This window comes from Plectropomus leopardus, chromosome 24 (assembly GCF_008729295.1).
Source record: "Plectropomus leopardus isolate mb chromosome 24, YSFRI_Pleo_2.0, whole genome shotgun sequence".
NCBI classification, from domain to species: domain Eukaryota; kingdom Metazoa; phylum Chordata; class Actinopteri; order Perciformes; family Serranidae; genus Plectropomus; species Plectropomus leopardus.
This window is the reverse complement of record NC_056486.1, coordinates 8,112,477-8,127,596: the sequence shown is the minus strand read 5'-3', so window position 1 is coordinate 8,127,596 and position 15,120 is coordinate 8,112,477. Positions and strand designations below refer to the sequence as shown.

General features: G+C 38.7%; 1 protein-coding gene across 5 annotated transcripts in view; it reads left to right on the top strand.

The window, feature by feature from the left end:
* The window catches only part of dmd (dystrophin), a 317,286-nt gene that overhangs the window by 118,215 nt on the left and 183,951 nt on the right, over positions 1-15,120 (top strand). For all 5 annotated transcript variants that reach the window (XM_042513263.1, XM_042513262.1, XM_042513261.1 and 2 more), the window contains exons 6-9: positions 2,284-2,385; positions 3,737-3,807; positions 5,594-5,712; positions 13,629-13,825. In XM_042513263.1, coding sequence (XP_042369197.1) covers positions 2,284-2,385; positions 3,737-3,807; positions 5,594-5,712; positions 13,629-13,825 — 489 coding nt within the window. The remainder of the gene's footprint in view (positions 1-2,283; positions 2,386-3,736; positions 3,808-5,593; positions 5,713-13,628; positions 13,826-15,120) is intronic.

Here is a 15,120-nt window from a genome sequence, read left to right as displayed (position 1 = left end):
GAATTACACCGAGCTCTATTAATAGGTTTAGTTGCACATTGCGTGTGAGTGTGTATTTGTGAGTGTGTAATAAACCTTAATCCCCATCTTTCCTATTACTTTACATCTCTCTGTGCAACTGTGGCTGGCTGTGATTGTTTTTTGGCTGTTTTGTTGACTGGGTTTGAGGTTTTCAGCCCTTTTTTTTCCTTCATCATTCTGTCTTCCACTCATCTGTCCAGCTGCTGCTCAGAGCTCTGCTAACACTCATCGCACTGCCTCGCTGCATGAATGTGTGTGTTTGTCAAAGTGCAGAGAGCAAGGAGAACGAGACAGAGGAGGAGGGTTGAGTTGGGGGAGAGAAAGAGAAAAAAAAACAAGTGAAGGGAACAAAATGGCCTTTTTTGTATGTGTGTGAGTGCATATGTGGCCGATAGAAAGGTGACGGTAAGATGTGCATAAGTAATGCACAACCGGGCAGTGAAAAGTATAACATGGCCCCCCCCCAACCCCCCCCCCCAGCCCTGAGCAAGTGCTCCAAAACTGTCACTCACAACTGCCAAAAATCCAGCCTGTGAGGAAAAAAAACACATCCACACAGGGCTGTGTGTGGATATGTGTGTACACAAGTATCCTTTGACTGTGTGCACTGAGTGTGCGCTGCCATGTGGAGGTACCTGTGTGTTTTTGTGAATATGGAAAATATCCACTGACAGCCATGCCAAACTTTGCTAGAAAGCAGCAGATATTTTTTTAAAACGGTGCTTTGTGGTTATGAGCGACAAAGAGAGAGAGTGGTTATGGCTGTGTTTGATGGTAACTGCTGCGAACAGTAGCCAACTGCTAACTGTGCATATCTGTTGTCTGTGGGTGGATATTGTGGGGTTTTTTTTTTTGTTGTGTGTATTTTGCAGCCAAGCTATTTTGTTCCAAATGACTACAAATCCACTGTTTTTGTGTGCTATATGAATAACAAATGCTCACTTGTAAGTCTTAAATTTGAACACACACTGTTTATATGCACATTAGCCAGTCAGACCAATTGTTCTAATACTGGCATGATTGTCCTTAAATTTGCTAATGCAATTGGTAGTCCCCTCCTGAATTCACCTCATTTTCCTTAGGTCAAAATTACACACTTGGGAAGTAACACAATACAGCTGAATGTGTGTTAATGTGATAGAGAGTGGCTGTGGCTCAGGAGGTAGAGCGTATTGATGGTTGAATCCCTGGTAACTGAACATGATACAGAACTTTGGCAAGATACTGTATCCCATATTGCTCTTGATGGCTGTGCCACCGGTGTGTGAATATATATCAGTGTAAAACATTGTAGGGTAGCAACTTGTATAGTAGCCTCGGCTACCAGGTAACCTTGACCACCAGTGTGTGAGTGGGCGAATGTCACATGTAAATAAGTTGCTCTGAGTGGTTGGAAGGCGCTATTCAATTGCAAATCCATTTACCAATGTTATGATTGTTGCAAGTACTTGGTTATCAACCCAAGTGTTGTGCAAATACAATAATGAAGGCAATGTTGCAAGATTAATCTTAAGACTTTGGGGAATATTCAGGCAACAAAAAAAATATTAATATATCATCAACGCTATAAAAATCTTAAAATTTTACATCTTAAAAGTTATTACTATTTGTTTCAGTCCCCTCAAGGCTCATTCATACTCCCTTTACATACAAAATGGTTATTAAAATGTACATTTAAATGGAAGCAGCTTGGTAGATGGCAGAGGTTTGTGTGGCCATTAAATAAATTTGGACAGAGAATAGTTTTTTAAAATTTATTTTAAAAAAAATTTAAATATTTTTTTAAAATTATTTTTGATCATTTCTCTACATAGAACTATATATATTATTTTGTATTACTGGTTCATTCTGTTTGGCCATTATTTGGATTTCTTCTGTCTCCTACAGTCATATCTTACTCAAACTATGCTATACTACCTCTAAAATATCTAACATATACTACATTTTGACAGCCGTTTAAAATCTGTCCGAAGGCCACGATTGGCTCCCGGGCCAAAATTCAGACATACTTGACCTAGAATATAAGTCCTTCTTATCTTGGACATCCCTTGAATATTTAGACTTCTTCAGACACAAAATGTCAACTGTACAAACTAAATATGTCATAATGGCAGATTCTTATGAAACTGGTCAAGCTCTTGTGCTTTTCTGTTGGATCAATCATTTCAATGATCCCATTTTACTTTCCTCTTGTGCCATAAACTGGACACATCCACATTCTTTTGTGTTTTTACACTTGCTCTACTTTGTGTTTATGTGCAGGTAAAGGATGTGATGAAGGATGTGATGGCGGGCCTACAGCAGACCAACAGTGAGAAGATTCTGCTGAGTTGGGTTCGTCAGAACACACGCCAGTATCCTCAGGTATGTTCCCATACTCATTCAGTCTTATCCTCAATGCACAGGCTGTCACACTGGATCCACTGTCTCAATAGCTCTCTTCTTCTGCAGTCTCTGCTGTGCTTTTAGGAAACTGTGGCCCTGCGACACCATAAAAAAAGCTCTTATTAACTGACAATCGATGTGAAGCATTTCCTCTATAGCAATAGCTTCAAGTCCTATCTCCATCTCATTTTTAGTGGTATAGAATATTTTTACCACAGCCAAAGACCTTATGTTTTGTTCTTGTCATCTATCTGTCTGACTAGGTTACTAAAACCCCTCATGAACAGATTTTCATGAAATTTGTCAGACAGATAGGCTGTGGGCCAAGGAATAATGGATTAGGTTTTGATGGTGATCCAGATCTGGGATTAGTGCCATCAGATGATTATCATTTTATAGCCCTAAGTATTAAACTAAAAGACTTGAGTTGGAGTCCTAAAAATATGTTTTCAGGGTGAAAAAAAGAATCTAATTATCTTAAAATTTCAGCAGTCTGTCTGGTTTTTCTCATCACATTCTCACTCACACCTTGTCGTACAACGATGCTTGGCTTGTGGACGTTCAAACTATGACACTCCAGCGTCACTATGAGTCCTCCAGTGTCACTTGTGGACGCCTTGAGATGGCGGGTCAATTTCTGCTTGATACATGCATTGCAATTTTTCAAACTAAACTTGTGTTTTCATAGGAAATGCACAGTTTAAGCTTTTAAAATGCATACAGGCTTGTTTCAAAATAAACTTCAAATGTAGTTTTACATCGCTTGTAAGTAACTGTCTCAGGTTTAGACAAAAAAGGTTTGGTTTATAAGCGTCTTTTAGCATTAAACTTGCCAAAATCATTTGTCAGTCCTTATTTTAAAACCATTTGTAACTAATGTGCATAAGCATGCAACGTTAGCTTCACTTTCAGTCCTTGAGAATAATATTATGTCAGCTGGCATGAAAAAGCCAACACATTTTCACAGTTAAATTAGCCACTGCTAGTTAGCTACCACCTCTAAAAATCAAGTATAGAGTCGACATTTTAGCCAACACAATCACTGGTCGATGTTAGAAATAAGGACTGCCTGGTTACTTTTATATCTTTTCTACTCAGTACCTGCAGAGCTCCATGCAGCATTGTATTACATTTGAAAGCCAATTTAGCCATGCTAGTCTGTCACCTCATGCATTAAAAGCTCATATTTCCAATTTGAGAGAGAAAAGATGTCTTCACTCTAATATACCTATGAAAATGGAGACCAGTATTGGTGCGATAGCGATTCAACAGTGGGTGTCATATTGCATTCACAGGTTTGCCTCCTAATATCCATTATCTCTGTCCTCAGGTCAATGTGGTTAACTTCTCCAGTAGCTGGAATGATGGATTGGCCTTCAATGCCCTCATCCACAGCCACAGGTGCTGTAAAACGGGTAGTGTGTGAGTGTGTGTGTGCCTGTGTGTGTGTGTTAACAGAGAGAGAAATATAAAGAAAACAAAGCAGGAGACACAGAGGAGGAGTTAACAGACAAGGGAATGTCAGAGGCGTACAGAGGAAGACACATTATGGGATTTATTTGGCTGCCTAAACTGTAGCTTTTTCACACATTTTACTAAACAGATATACTTGGAGGTGGAGAATTAGTGCTAAATACTCAGACAAGGAAAAAAAGAGATAAAAAGGGAAAGACAGAAAATGATAGGTACTGCCAGCTAGCTACAGTATTAGTGGCACGCTGCATCAGGAAGCCATTTAAACCTAATGGGTTTATCCGTGAACACTGATAAAGGTCCTAGCCAGTAAACTGTAGCCTATAGACGAAACAGACAACAAATATGTGTCTTCCGCCATCTTGCGAGGCCGCCTTTATTGTTGTAGCAAGTGGCAGTGTCGGCTGCTGCCTCTGGACAGTGAAAGCAGCAATTTTCTAAATTAACTGAGCTTATTAATGACAAATTTTGGAAATTAAATGTCGGCATTATTGACTGCCAAATAACAGTTATGCTTTCCACAATAAAAAATCACTCCCACTAAACATAGCTGCCGCTGTTTCAGTTTAATGACTGTGTTACCTGGTTACTTTCAGCCAAATGTGTCTGGGTCCTCTCATGGTAATTTGTGTAAATGGTTTAGGTAGATAATAAACATATATGGTTATGTGTTTTAAACTGATAAAAGTAAATGCCACAATTTTTTGATTGAGTTAATTTATTTCTTTAGTGTAAGCTGGGGATACACTACACAACTTTAGACAAAATTTTCTATAGGATTCATGATCGTGACGACTCCATCCTTGCCCACACAAGTCAGCACGATATATGTATATATATATATATATATATATATATATATATATATATATATATATAGATATAGATATAGATATATACATGATATACAGATCTATACTACTTTATAGATAAGCTGCACTTCATGATTAAATCAAGTGAATGATCAAATAACCGAGTAAATGAATCAGTGAATAGATAATTGATGGATGAATAGATGGATGAGTTGCTGTGTAGTGATGAAACAGTTAATTTTCCTCTATGGTTACCCTTGAGAGTTTGGATTTTCGGCCTGGGCTCATGTTTTCATGAATAAAATCATGGTTAGCTCGCATGAACATCTGTTTGCAGCATCCTTACAGGAATACAGAGTGGGAGATCACACACACAACAATCGCCATCACCCTGCAGATCATTTGCTCTGGTGCTCCGTGCCAACAGCACTCTGTTAACTGATCATGGAAAAACAGCAGAATTCAAAGAACAAATGTTTAATCAACTGACATACACATACTACATTTACATGCTGTTCTACTGTCACTGTTTAATGGTAGTTGACTAGAGAGTATCGCTAAGAATCATCACATGGTTGCTGACTTTAAGTGGTTCCAAAAATAAACCCAACTGCATCAGCTAAAGTGAGTTAATTACAGTGTATTTCACTTTTATGAAGATTAATCTGTAGGCTATATAATAAAAACAAAAACTTTCCATTGCTACATTGTCAGCCCTTTTCCTTTGGAGAATGCTCTGTCTCTTTTTATGAAACATATGCTGAAGAATTTGCACTAAACAGCAAAGAATATGATCAGCCAAATATTTACTCTTCAATACGTGGGGTATTCCTCTGTATTTGGATATATTAAAACACAGATGCAGTGAGTGATGCCTGTTGATTTCCCTTTTGCCTCTGCAGACCTGAGCTTTTTGATTGGAGCTCAGTGGAGAAGAAGACGTCTGCGATCGACAGACTGGAACACGCCTTTAATAAGGCAGAACAACACCTGGGGATAGAGAGACTGCTGGACCCTGAGGGTAACTAACTAACACACACACACACACACACACACACACACACACTCCGGTAATTCCAGAGAAGAATATTTGAGGTGAGTTACGGCTCTTATCGTATTTCACGCCTTCCAATCACGCACCTTAATTGGCCCAGTTTAACATGATGTGTCATGCTGTGATTGGGTGTTGCCATAGAGATAACTGTGGTCACCTTGGTGGAAGGACTTGATCAGTGATGCACAAACTGACCGATCTCACCTTGCTGGAAAAGCCCTTTGATTTTGTGCAAAATAACACGCCCCCTAACAAGTGAATTCATTCAGAATTTCTTGACATTTGTGGCATCCATCACTGCCCGGGTTGCTGCTGAACTAAGACCAGTACTCAGACTCTTAATCAAAACTGTCAGGCAGGAGTAAAGGGAGCAAAGCTTGGTCAAAGTTTGTGGCAACACTGTCTTTGGTGGGCAGCTTTCTGTGATAAATGTTGGTGGTGCTTTTTTGCAAACATAGGCCTTGATTTACTACACTTACAAGAAAGACTGTCAGTGATATTGCCTCTTGGAAAACTAGTGAGATCGATAGTTGGGTGTAAGCAAAGTGATCGATCAGTGTACGTGAATAGGCCACAGTCATGCACTGAAGTTTGATATCCATATTTTTTCTCATATAAAACTTATTTTAAAAAATGTATTTTTTTCACTCACCACTCTCATTAGAAGGCAAGTTTTAATGTTCTTTTTTTCCCCCTTTTTTAATTCCTCTCCCACTACTTTAATCCTAAAGCTAAATCTTTATAATTAAACTCTTAAGATGTAATCTTTCAGTTATGTACAAGACAAATTATGTTAAAGAAAAAGAAGAATTTTATATATTTTTCAAGGCAGGTGTTCATGCTGACCACCACTGAGTTTATATTCTTTTAGCCTTATCTAAGTTTTAGTCTCAAATAGTGCCACTGAGCTGTAGTATAAAAATATGTGAGTGAGTGATTTTATTCCAAAATCTGCACATCAGAGACCGTTCACCACTCTTTTTGTGTAACATTTGTTTTGTAGCTTGTATTCTGTAAAATTTCTGCTTGAAATTTGGAAAAAAAGCACTACATCAAATGTTGGTGAAATTATGAAGGCAGACTTGCAACTGTATCAGAATGAGCAGCATACTAGTTTCCTACTTGAGCCTGTTTTTCCCGACCACGCTCCTGCAGCGTTTGTGACCAGTACTGCCCGCTCCTGCAGAGTGTGTTATCTTTTCCTGTAGGGTGTGTGTCAGGTCCCACTCGCACCTGCAAACAATGTGACATTACATTTATGCTCAATAGTTTGATTATATTTATATTAAGTCTTCTTCCATCCCACAAGGAAAATCGATTATTTTACTGTGGTATTAAAAAAGATATGCATACCTTTTTAGATCACCTGTTCCCACCTGCGACAAACATAAAACTGCCCATTCTTGCAAGATATTTTTTCGGTCCCGCGGGATCCTAATCTCAATACAATACCTGGCCTAAGAGGTTTCACACCTTAAAACTATTTTAAAAGCTAGTTACAGAGAGTGGCGGACAATATAAGGTGAGAAATGCTAGTGTTAGCAGCTAATGCTGTTTCTAGCTTCACCCTCACTATATGTGCTTTTTTATTGAAAGGTGCATTATGTAGAATGTCAAATTCAGTCGGACGATACTGACTCAAGAACTTTAGAAACCAGTGAGCAGCATTTTAGCTGTATAAGGTATATAAACTGTGGTATCGCCAAAGATGCCAAAATAAATTAAATAAAATAAAGAAATAAAGTTAAATACTGTACAGTAATCTTCTTTGTTTTTTATATTGTACATTATAATTATATAAACATGTTAAAGTGTTTTTGTTTTTGTTTGTTTGTTTGATTTGTCTTTATTTAAGCATTTTAAATCTTCCGTGTGATGTTTGTTTTTCTGTATGGTCAAATGGTTACCTCCCCGTTGATGCAGTATTTTATCTATTTTTGTAATCTTGCTCTGTCCATGTTGCTGGGCTTTTTCTGAATGGTCTTGATTGAATGTGAAATTTAGAAATTGAGAGGTATTCCTCTTTAATCCCCCCTGTTGCGCGCTCTGTGTTCAGTTTTTCAGCCTGCGCGATAGGGGATGTTGTAATCCCTTACAGCTCGCTTAAGCCTTGAAACGACACATCACGGCAGATGAATTTTCATTGATCTTACAATAAACAATTGCCAGTTTTGAGCAAGTGGGGTGACCGTGTATCATTATTATGCTGTGCATCAATGCTCAGAAAACCATTAACCCCCCACCTAGGCTTTTTGAACAATTTCTCATGCTATAAAGGATTTCAAGTTGTGTTTGTCTAAGGATTGTTTGGCTCATATCTCAGTGAAGAAGAGCTGTCAGGATTTAGGAAGTTGGATGCTTGTTTGATGTTTACTCCTTTGAAACAGTACATTGTCTGTGATGCCAACAGCAGTTTTAATGCTGGGCATCAAACCATGAAGGATACTTTGGTGTAATCATAAACTTCAATGTTCCTTTGTCTATTTTTCCTTTCTTTATGTCTCTTTTTTCTTCCAGTTAAATCCCCGAGTGGTTGTTTAGACGTTGGATGTTTAGAGGAGGGATTATCACCGAAGCTGTAAACGAATTGTACAAACCATATTGTAGTGAAGAACTGAAATGAAAATGTACTTTTGACTAGAGTATATGTAATGCCATAGGGGTGGGGAATTACAGAGTAGGAGCAGTATTTAAGGTCACACGAGGACACAGCCATTAATATGGCAAATTTAAACAAAGCATTATTGGCCTGAGAAATGAGGCTGCCTGGACTCACAACATTTGAGGTACTCTGTCACACCAGAAACATCTTCGGTCCTTCTTTAGACAGTGTGACACTATTTTGACTGACTAGTAACCTCAGCGGTCAGCAGAGGTGCAAGTTACAAGCAAGTCTTAGGTCTTAACCTTGAAGTCTCTATAGCGCCGATTTTCCACGTAGCACCAGCCGTTCGTTTTCGGTGCCCACGTTAAGCAATCAGACTGTTCACACCAGACATGCAAAAGCCTCGAGCTCGGCTCACGATCTGCAGTGAAAAGTTTCTGTCTCTCGTCTATTTTTTCTGCGAGCAATTCTGGCTGGAAAACATAATAAATACTCTATTATGAACGATATAAGGGATATATTAGATATGATATAAATGATCTAATCATGATAAATGATCAAATATGCATCCAGCACTTCCGCAGTGTTTGTTAATTGCGTCTTAACAGAAAGGGAGCAGACACACACAGACACACACACACAGATGCTGATGACTGGCACAGAGAAATGTGCTCCCCAGTGCTGTTTTTTTTTCTGATGATGCATTTTAAAATCTGACATTAAGTGGCAATGTCTCTTTTATGTTAACTAATTTACTAGATTCCTCTTCTTAAACCCATTATGATCCAAGTCCTGTATCTCACATGTAGAGTGAAAAACACAAAATAACCAAGAAAAACTGTTAGAAAATATATATTCCCTCTCCAGTTAGTAAACAAAATAGATTATTATGATATAATGGTCATTGTCTTCTAAGTGTTAGACTCTAAAAAGTTTGTTTTTATATTTCAACACTTGGAATAGATAATCTAAAGTTTTCATAGGACAAAAAGTGTCATGTTGTATGTTACAATAAACATTTGGTCACAATTGTAAAATTGGTCTCAAATTTCATTTGGAGTAGCATTAAAAAAAGTCTTATATTTATCTTGCCTTAAGCTGTAGGAACCTTGTAATAAAAAAGGTCCTTTTGAGTCATCTGTCCCAGGCCTAAGTTATGTCTCGAGTTATGAATGTCAAGTCAAAATGAAGTAGTCTCTTGTAAGAGTTAGTCAAGTCTTTAAATTTCAGTCATGTGACTTGAGTTCCTAACCTCTGCCAGTCAGTAAACCGCCTATTTGCATCCAAACAACATTCACATTTTATACCATATAAAAGTATTTCTCTTTTGTCAGGGTTAACTCTTCAGTGAGTCCTGCACATGTTCATAGAAATTAATCATTAACTCCATACTGAACGTACAGTTAAACACAGAACACACACACAGGACAAACAGAGATAAGCCATAAATGATTCACACCAGTGCACACAGCAGTTTCTAAAGTGGATATCTACAGCTTCATTTACTTGGGCAGGTCATTTCAGTGGCTCTGGGCCCTGACTGCAAACACTGTCTCCTCTAGTTTTAAGCCTGGCCCCAGAGCAGATAAAAGACTTAAATCACGTACAGGCTCATATAGCTCAGCAGGGTGCAAGGGAAATTTACGATTAGTGATATTTGGCTTTATAAATAAAATTGAATTGACTTGAATATCGTAAAGCATGTTACACTTAAAAACACCCTCCAGCTGTGTAAGCTAACACCAGCAGTTGCACCTATTTATAATTCACATGTGTACCAGTGATTATGTGATTCAAACAGACTGTGTTGTCCTTGTGAATTATAGATCTCCACACGGCCTGCAGAGCATACAGAACTGACCTGAAACTTCGGCATGCTTGCGAGTCACGTGCACAGCTGTTGTGTTCAGGCTTGCTAGCTGACGTTAGGAGAAGTTCAGTTAACACTATGCATCCAGCACAATTTGGAATTTAAAACAGAGTAATGTGTTTGGAGGGATCTGATTATGTCATTTGCACTTGTTAAGAGTGACAGTTTCCTATATGTTATACAGTGGAAATATATCGTGTATTTCTCTCTCTATCTTCACCCTCTAATTTCCTTTTCACTGTCTTTTTTTCCCACATCTTGTCTTTCTTTCTCTTGAGCCTTTGTCTCCTTCTTTAACCTGCTGCATTGCATCAGGTCTTACATTTCATCTTTTTGGAAACTTTTCGCACAGTCCTTGAACACATCAGCAAACTGTGGGTTATTGGCTAGACATGTTTCTCCCAAACAGCACCTCCATAAAGTTTCCTGTTAGCTCTCATGGGTCGCAGCAACTTGGAGAAGTGATGAATAGAATAATATGTTTTGTTCATTTAGAATTTCTCAATCATAAGTTTAATATCACGGCGGGAAACCAAATATTTTCTACGGAATCATTTGAGGAGATATTTTAATCTAAACTAATGACATTACAGCGTGTGCTTAAAGAGACAGAGATTAACACAGGGCACACACACACACACACACACACACACACACACACACACACAAGCAGAGGCACACAGACATCTGTGAATCAAAATGCAAGAAATAAGTCCAAACACACACATCAGTACACATAAATGCAGACACCATAGGGGTGGTAGCTCACCATATAGAGCGAGTACCATTAAGGCTGAGTCCTTACTGCAGGTCCGAGTCCGGTCCATGGCCTTTTGCTGCAGGTCTTTCCATCTCTTTTCCCCTTTCATGTCTGTGTACAATTTCAGTAATGACTGAAAAATGCCAAAAAATTATCTTTAAAGGTATACTATGCAGGATTATGAGGTACTTTTTGTAGACACACTCTCCAGCAAAAGTAAAAGTAAAAGGCATAAATCTGGGATGGGCTGCTGTGGGGGTACATGCCTATAAACGTCAGGCGTTATTACATTTTCAGGAAATTATTACATGAACGGTCTCAGTTTTAAAGTCCCAGTGAAACGTAAGTCAGAGAATCTTTAGCTCCTGTTCTGAAAAGTATTTCCCAGTGAAATTTAAACACTGTACAGTTACAAGAGGGATTTAAATCAAAAAGTTGGCGGGCTTAGAGTTCAGTGCGATAAGGAGCAGCAGGGTTCGCTGCAGAGGGATGAATGAATTAGACTTCCGCCACATTGTTTTGGAGATGAAAACAGGTTTTGAGCACCAACATCCAAACACACATCTGTCTTTTTCTCCCCATATAGCTACTAAAACCCACAAATGGAAAAATGTGCTTTTAGATGACTGGTTTGGCAAGCTGGTTGCCAAAAGTCTCATTTGATTGTATGAACTTTATAAACGCCCCTGAGCGCAGAGTGACTCACAAAATATTTGAAACCGTTTCACAGCAAGAGAAAAGAAGGGATTTTGATGTAAAATATGTCAAATATGTTTGATTATATTTAACATGTAACATAGCATGAGATGAATGATGCAGGGACACAGGATTAATTCTGGGAAATGTGTTTTTCATTTCATCTAAACGTGTGGCTAACTTGTGAAACAGCCGTAGTTGCACCAGAACTATAAAACAGATCATGGTCTGGCTTCAGATAAGTATGTTTGTTACTAATGCCACCTTGACATACTTTGACATACTAGTAAGTAATTAAGTTTATTTGTATAGCATCTTTCACAGATAAGAAGAAATCACATAGTATTTTACATCAAAGACAGATAAACAATAAAAGCAATATAGAATAAGAAAATAAAAGAGCAGCGACAATCAGCACAGAGATTGTGTTTTCAGAATAACTCAACATCGACTTTTGGTTCCACGCGGGACACAAACACCAGTGGCCGCCTAACAATAAAGGTAAATATAGGTTGTTATTGCTGCTTGTAAAAATGGCCTTTGTGGACGGATTTTGCAGCCACTGCATCATGCTTATACAAACATGAATGCATTAACATGCATAACACTCAAACATGCAAACATTCACACACACACACATATATCCATACATGCATAAACACTCTCCAACATACACACGTCATCTGCAGAGCCTCATAGGTATGCACACACAAAAGTAGCTGTGGTGCAATAATTAAAATGGAGACCATGGGATGGAAAAACAGAGTGGACTAAACAAGTGAGGGATGTGTACACACTTAGACACACACTTGCAGATGGTTGCATTATTCACGGAGCTGTTTGTCTTCCGCAGACAAACAATAACACCCTCAGATTTCTCTGTGATGCTGATAAATCAGTATTCCACAGCCAAATATATGACTCGAGCTTTATCTATCTATCCACTCACACACATATCTTTCCTGGCACACACTTTTTTCTGTTACTTTGCATTTGGCTATTTTTCTCTCTCTTTTTTCCCCTCTCTCCATTGCCTTCTTCTTTCTTTTTCTTGTTCATTATTCCGACAGTCGTGAGCTAACCACGTACCGTCAGTTCATTAGTACTCCATGTCTGTCCGTCGTACTTTCCTCCCTTTCTGCTCTCAGCCTCCTCTCCCTCAGCTCTCCTCTCTCTATCTGTTCATTTATCTGCTGTGTCTTGGCTTTGCTGTGATCTGTCTCTATTAGTTTTGCCCCAGGTTGACTGGCCAGGCCACAGGCTCTTGGCCACCCTTCCCGAAATGATCGCTCTCTTATATCTCTCCTCCACCTGTTGGAAAACTTTGCTCAGACTTAATTTAGCTGCAGATTCAGGGCAGACAGGCCGACACACTGATGCTATGGGAAATAAGAAGAGGCCTACAGCTATTCATGAGCATAAAGAAAAATGAATGTTTTTGCCATTGAATAATCGAGTGCATCAACCTACAGCTTCTTGGATGCCCCATAAGAGGCGATCGCACACTGACCTTCATTTTGAAGCTCCATCTCTTTGAGATAACTTCCTCAATAGTTTCGGATTTGTTTTCTGGGGCTGCAACTAATGATTCTGCCAATTAATTTCTTGATTAATCCACAGAAAATACTGACAAATGGCCCTTGAAATGTTCTAAAACCCAAGTCAACATCTTCAGATGTCTTGGCTTGTCACATCAACAGTCCAAAACTCCCAAATATTTGTTATGTTTGCTATCATAGAAAATGAAGAAAACCAGCAAATATCCACATCTAAAAATGGCATCAACAATTATTGAACCACTAAATGTTGGTGCAGATGGATTTCAGTTTGCTTCTTGTTTGCATTACTTTAGGTCTCCTTGCTTAAGTCTCCCATAAAAACAAGGAAGTTCATCTCAAAGGGTTTATACTCGAATTTCAACATTAACTTTGTTCTCACCTCCTGCTCTTCAGATGTGGCGGTGCCTCACCCTGACAAGAAGAGCGTCATCATGTACGTGACATCACTCTTCCAGGTGCTTCCCCAAAGCATCACCATGGAAGCCATCAAAGAGGTGGAGACGCTGCCGCGGGCAACCACGGCCAGCATCGCCCGGGTAACAACAGAGGAGCACTACCAGATCCAGACCCAGCAGCGCTTCTCCCAGCAGGTTAGACACACAAACAGGTGGAACAGCACACACACATACACACGTTTTCAGTTATTGCTGTCTGTTGACAAATGTGTTGCTGTTACTAAGACTGCAGTGTGACATGGTGATGGCTCATTGTTTTTGGAATTTCTCCGAAACAATTTCTGTATTTTTTAAAGAGAAACATTTTTTTCTCTTTTTTTTCTAGCAATTTTTTCCAAGCTTCATTCAGATTGCGATAATGATCTTCTCCACAGTTATTCATCCACAGCAGGTTAAGACTAAATTTTCTGTCACACCAATGCAAATATTTTCAATTGTCTGCGGAGTTGTCGGGGAAATATTATCTACTTTTGCTTGCAAAAAGTATTTTTTTTTAACTATTGAAGCCTTCCTTTTTTCACATTGTTCTCAGTCTCACGTCACTTAAAATCCCACAATGCCTCGTGAAGCCTCAAGTCAGGGTTAGAGTCCTTTAATCATGTCACCAAAGCCCCTTTCAGACAGAATATAAATGTGAGAGTAAATTAAAAAGTCAGTCTTGTGTCTGAGTAAGTGCCAGAGTCACTTTCATTATAGTGGAAATAGATAATTCTTTGCTTTAACTTATCATAATGAGGTAAATGTTGATTGCACAATGTAATCAGGTGTGATAGCTGAGGAAAACGAAGGCTCAATTTATGGATGAAAGTAATTGTGTCTATTATTCAGCAACTTGGTAGCTTTCGGTAGCTTTCCCCAGTAACCAACGAGTATCTAAGATTATTAAAAAACAGACACACTTGTTTGATAACTTCACGAGTCTATGGCATAACAAGTTTGTTTACGTTCTCATAATAATTAACTTTGTCTCACCTAAGTGATGTCTGCAGACTTGCCATGTTAAGAGCCAGTTTCAGTTTCTTTTTTATGGTTGATATTAAGACGACAGTTTTTCTTTTGCCATTTTTTCGCTTTCAGATATTAGTGTTATATTTATTTGCATAGCTCTATGGAAGAGCAATCAGGTTGTTTACCACATAATACCACTTTGAAACACTGCGAGAGGTACAGTTGAAAAGTTTTCAACTGAAAAAAGTCACAAAAGCAATCTCACAAGGAAACCAAAACTAATGAGCTGTAAGTTGTTGCCATAGAAGCATGGCATCCTGTTACCATAGTTACATGCCACTGTTGCTTCTGTGGTAACACATCATGGGAACTAGCTGAATGGTAATTGTGGCATCTACCCTCCAGTGATTCTTGTCATTGTGTCTGTGCAATTTGGTGTCACTGTTACCATGACTGCTTCACGCTGTGATAGTAGTAAGATG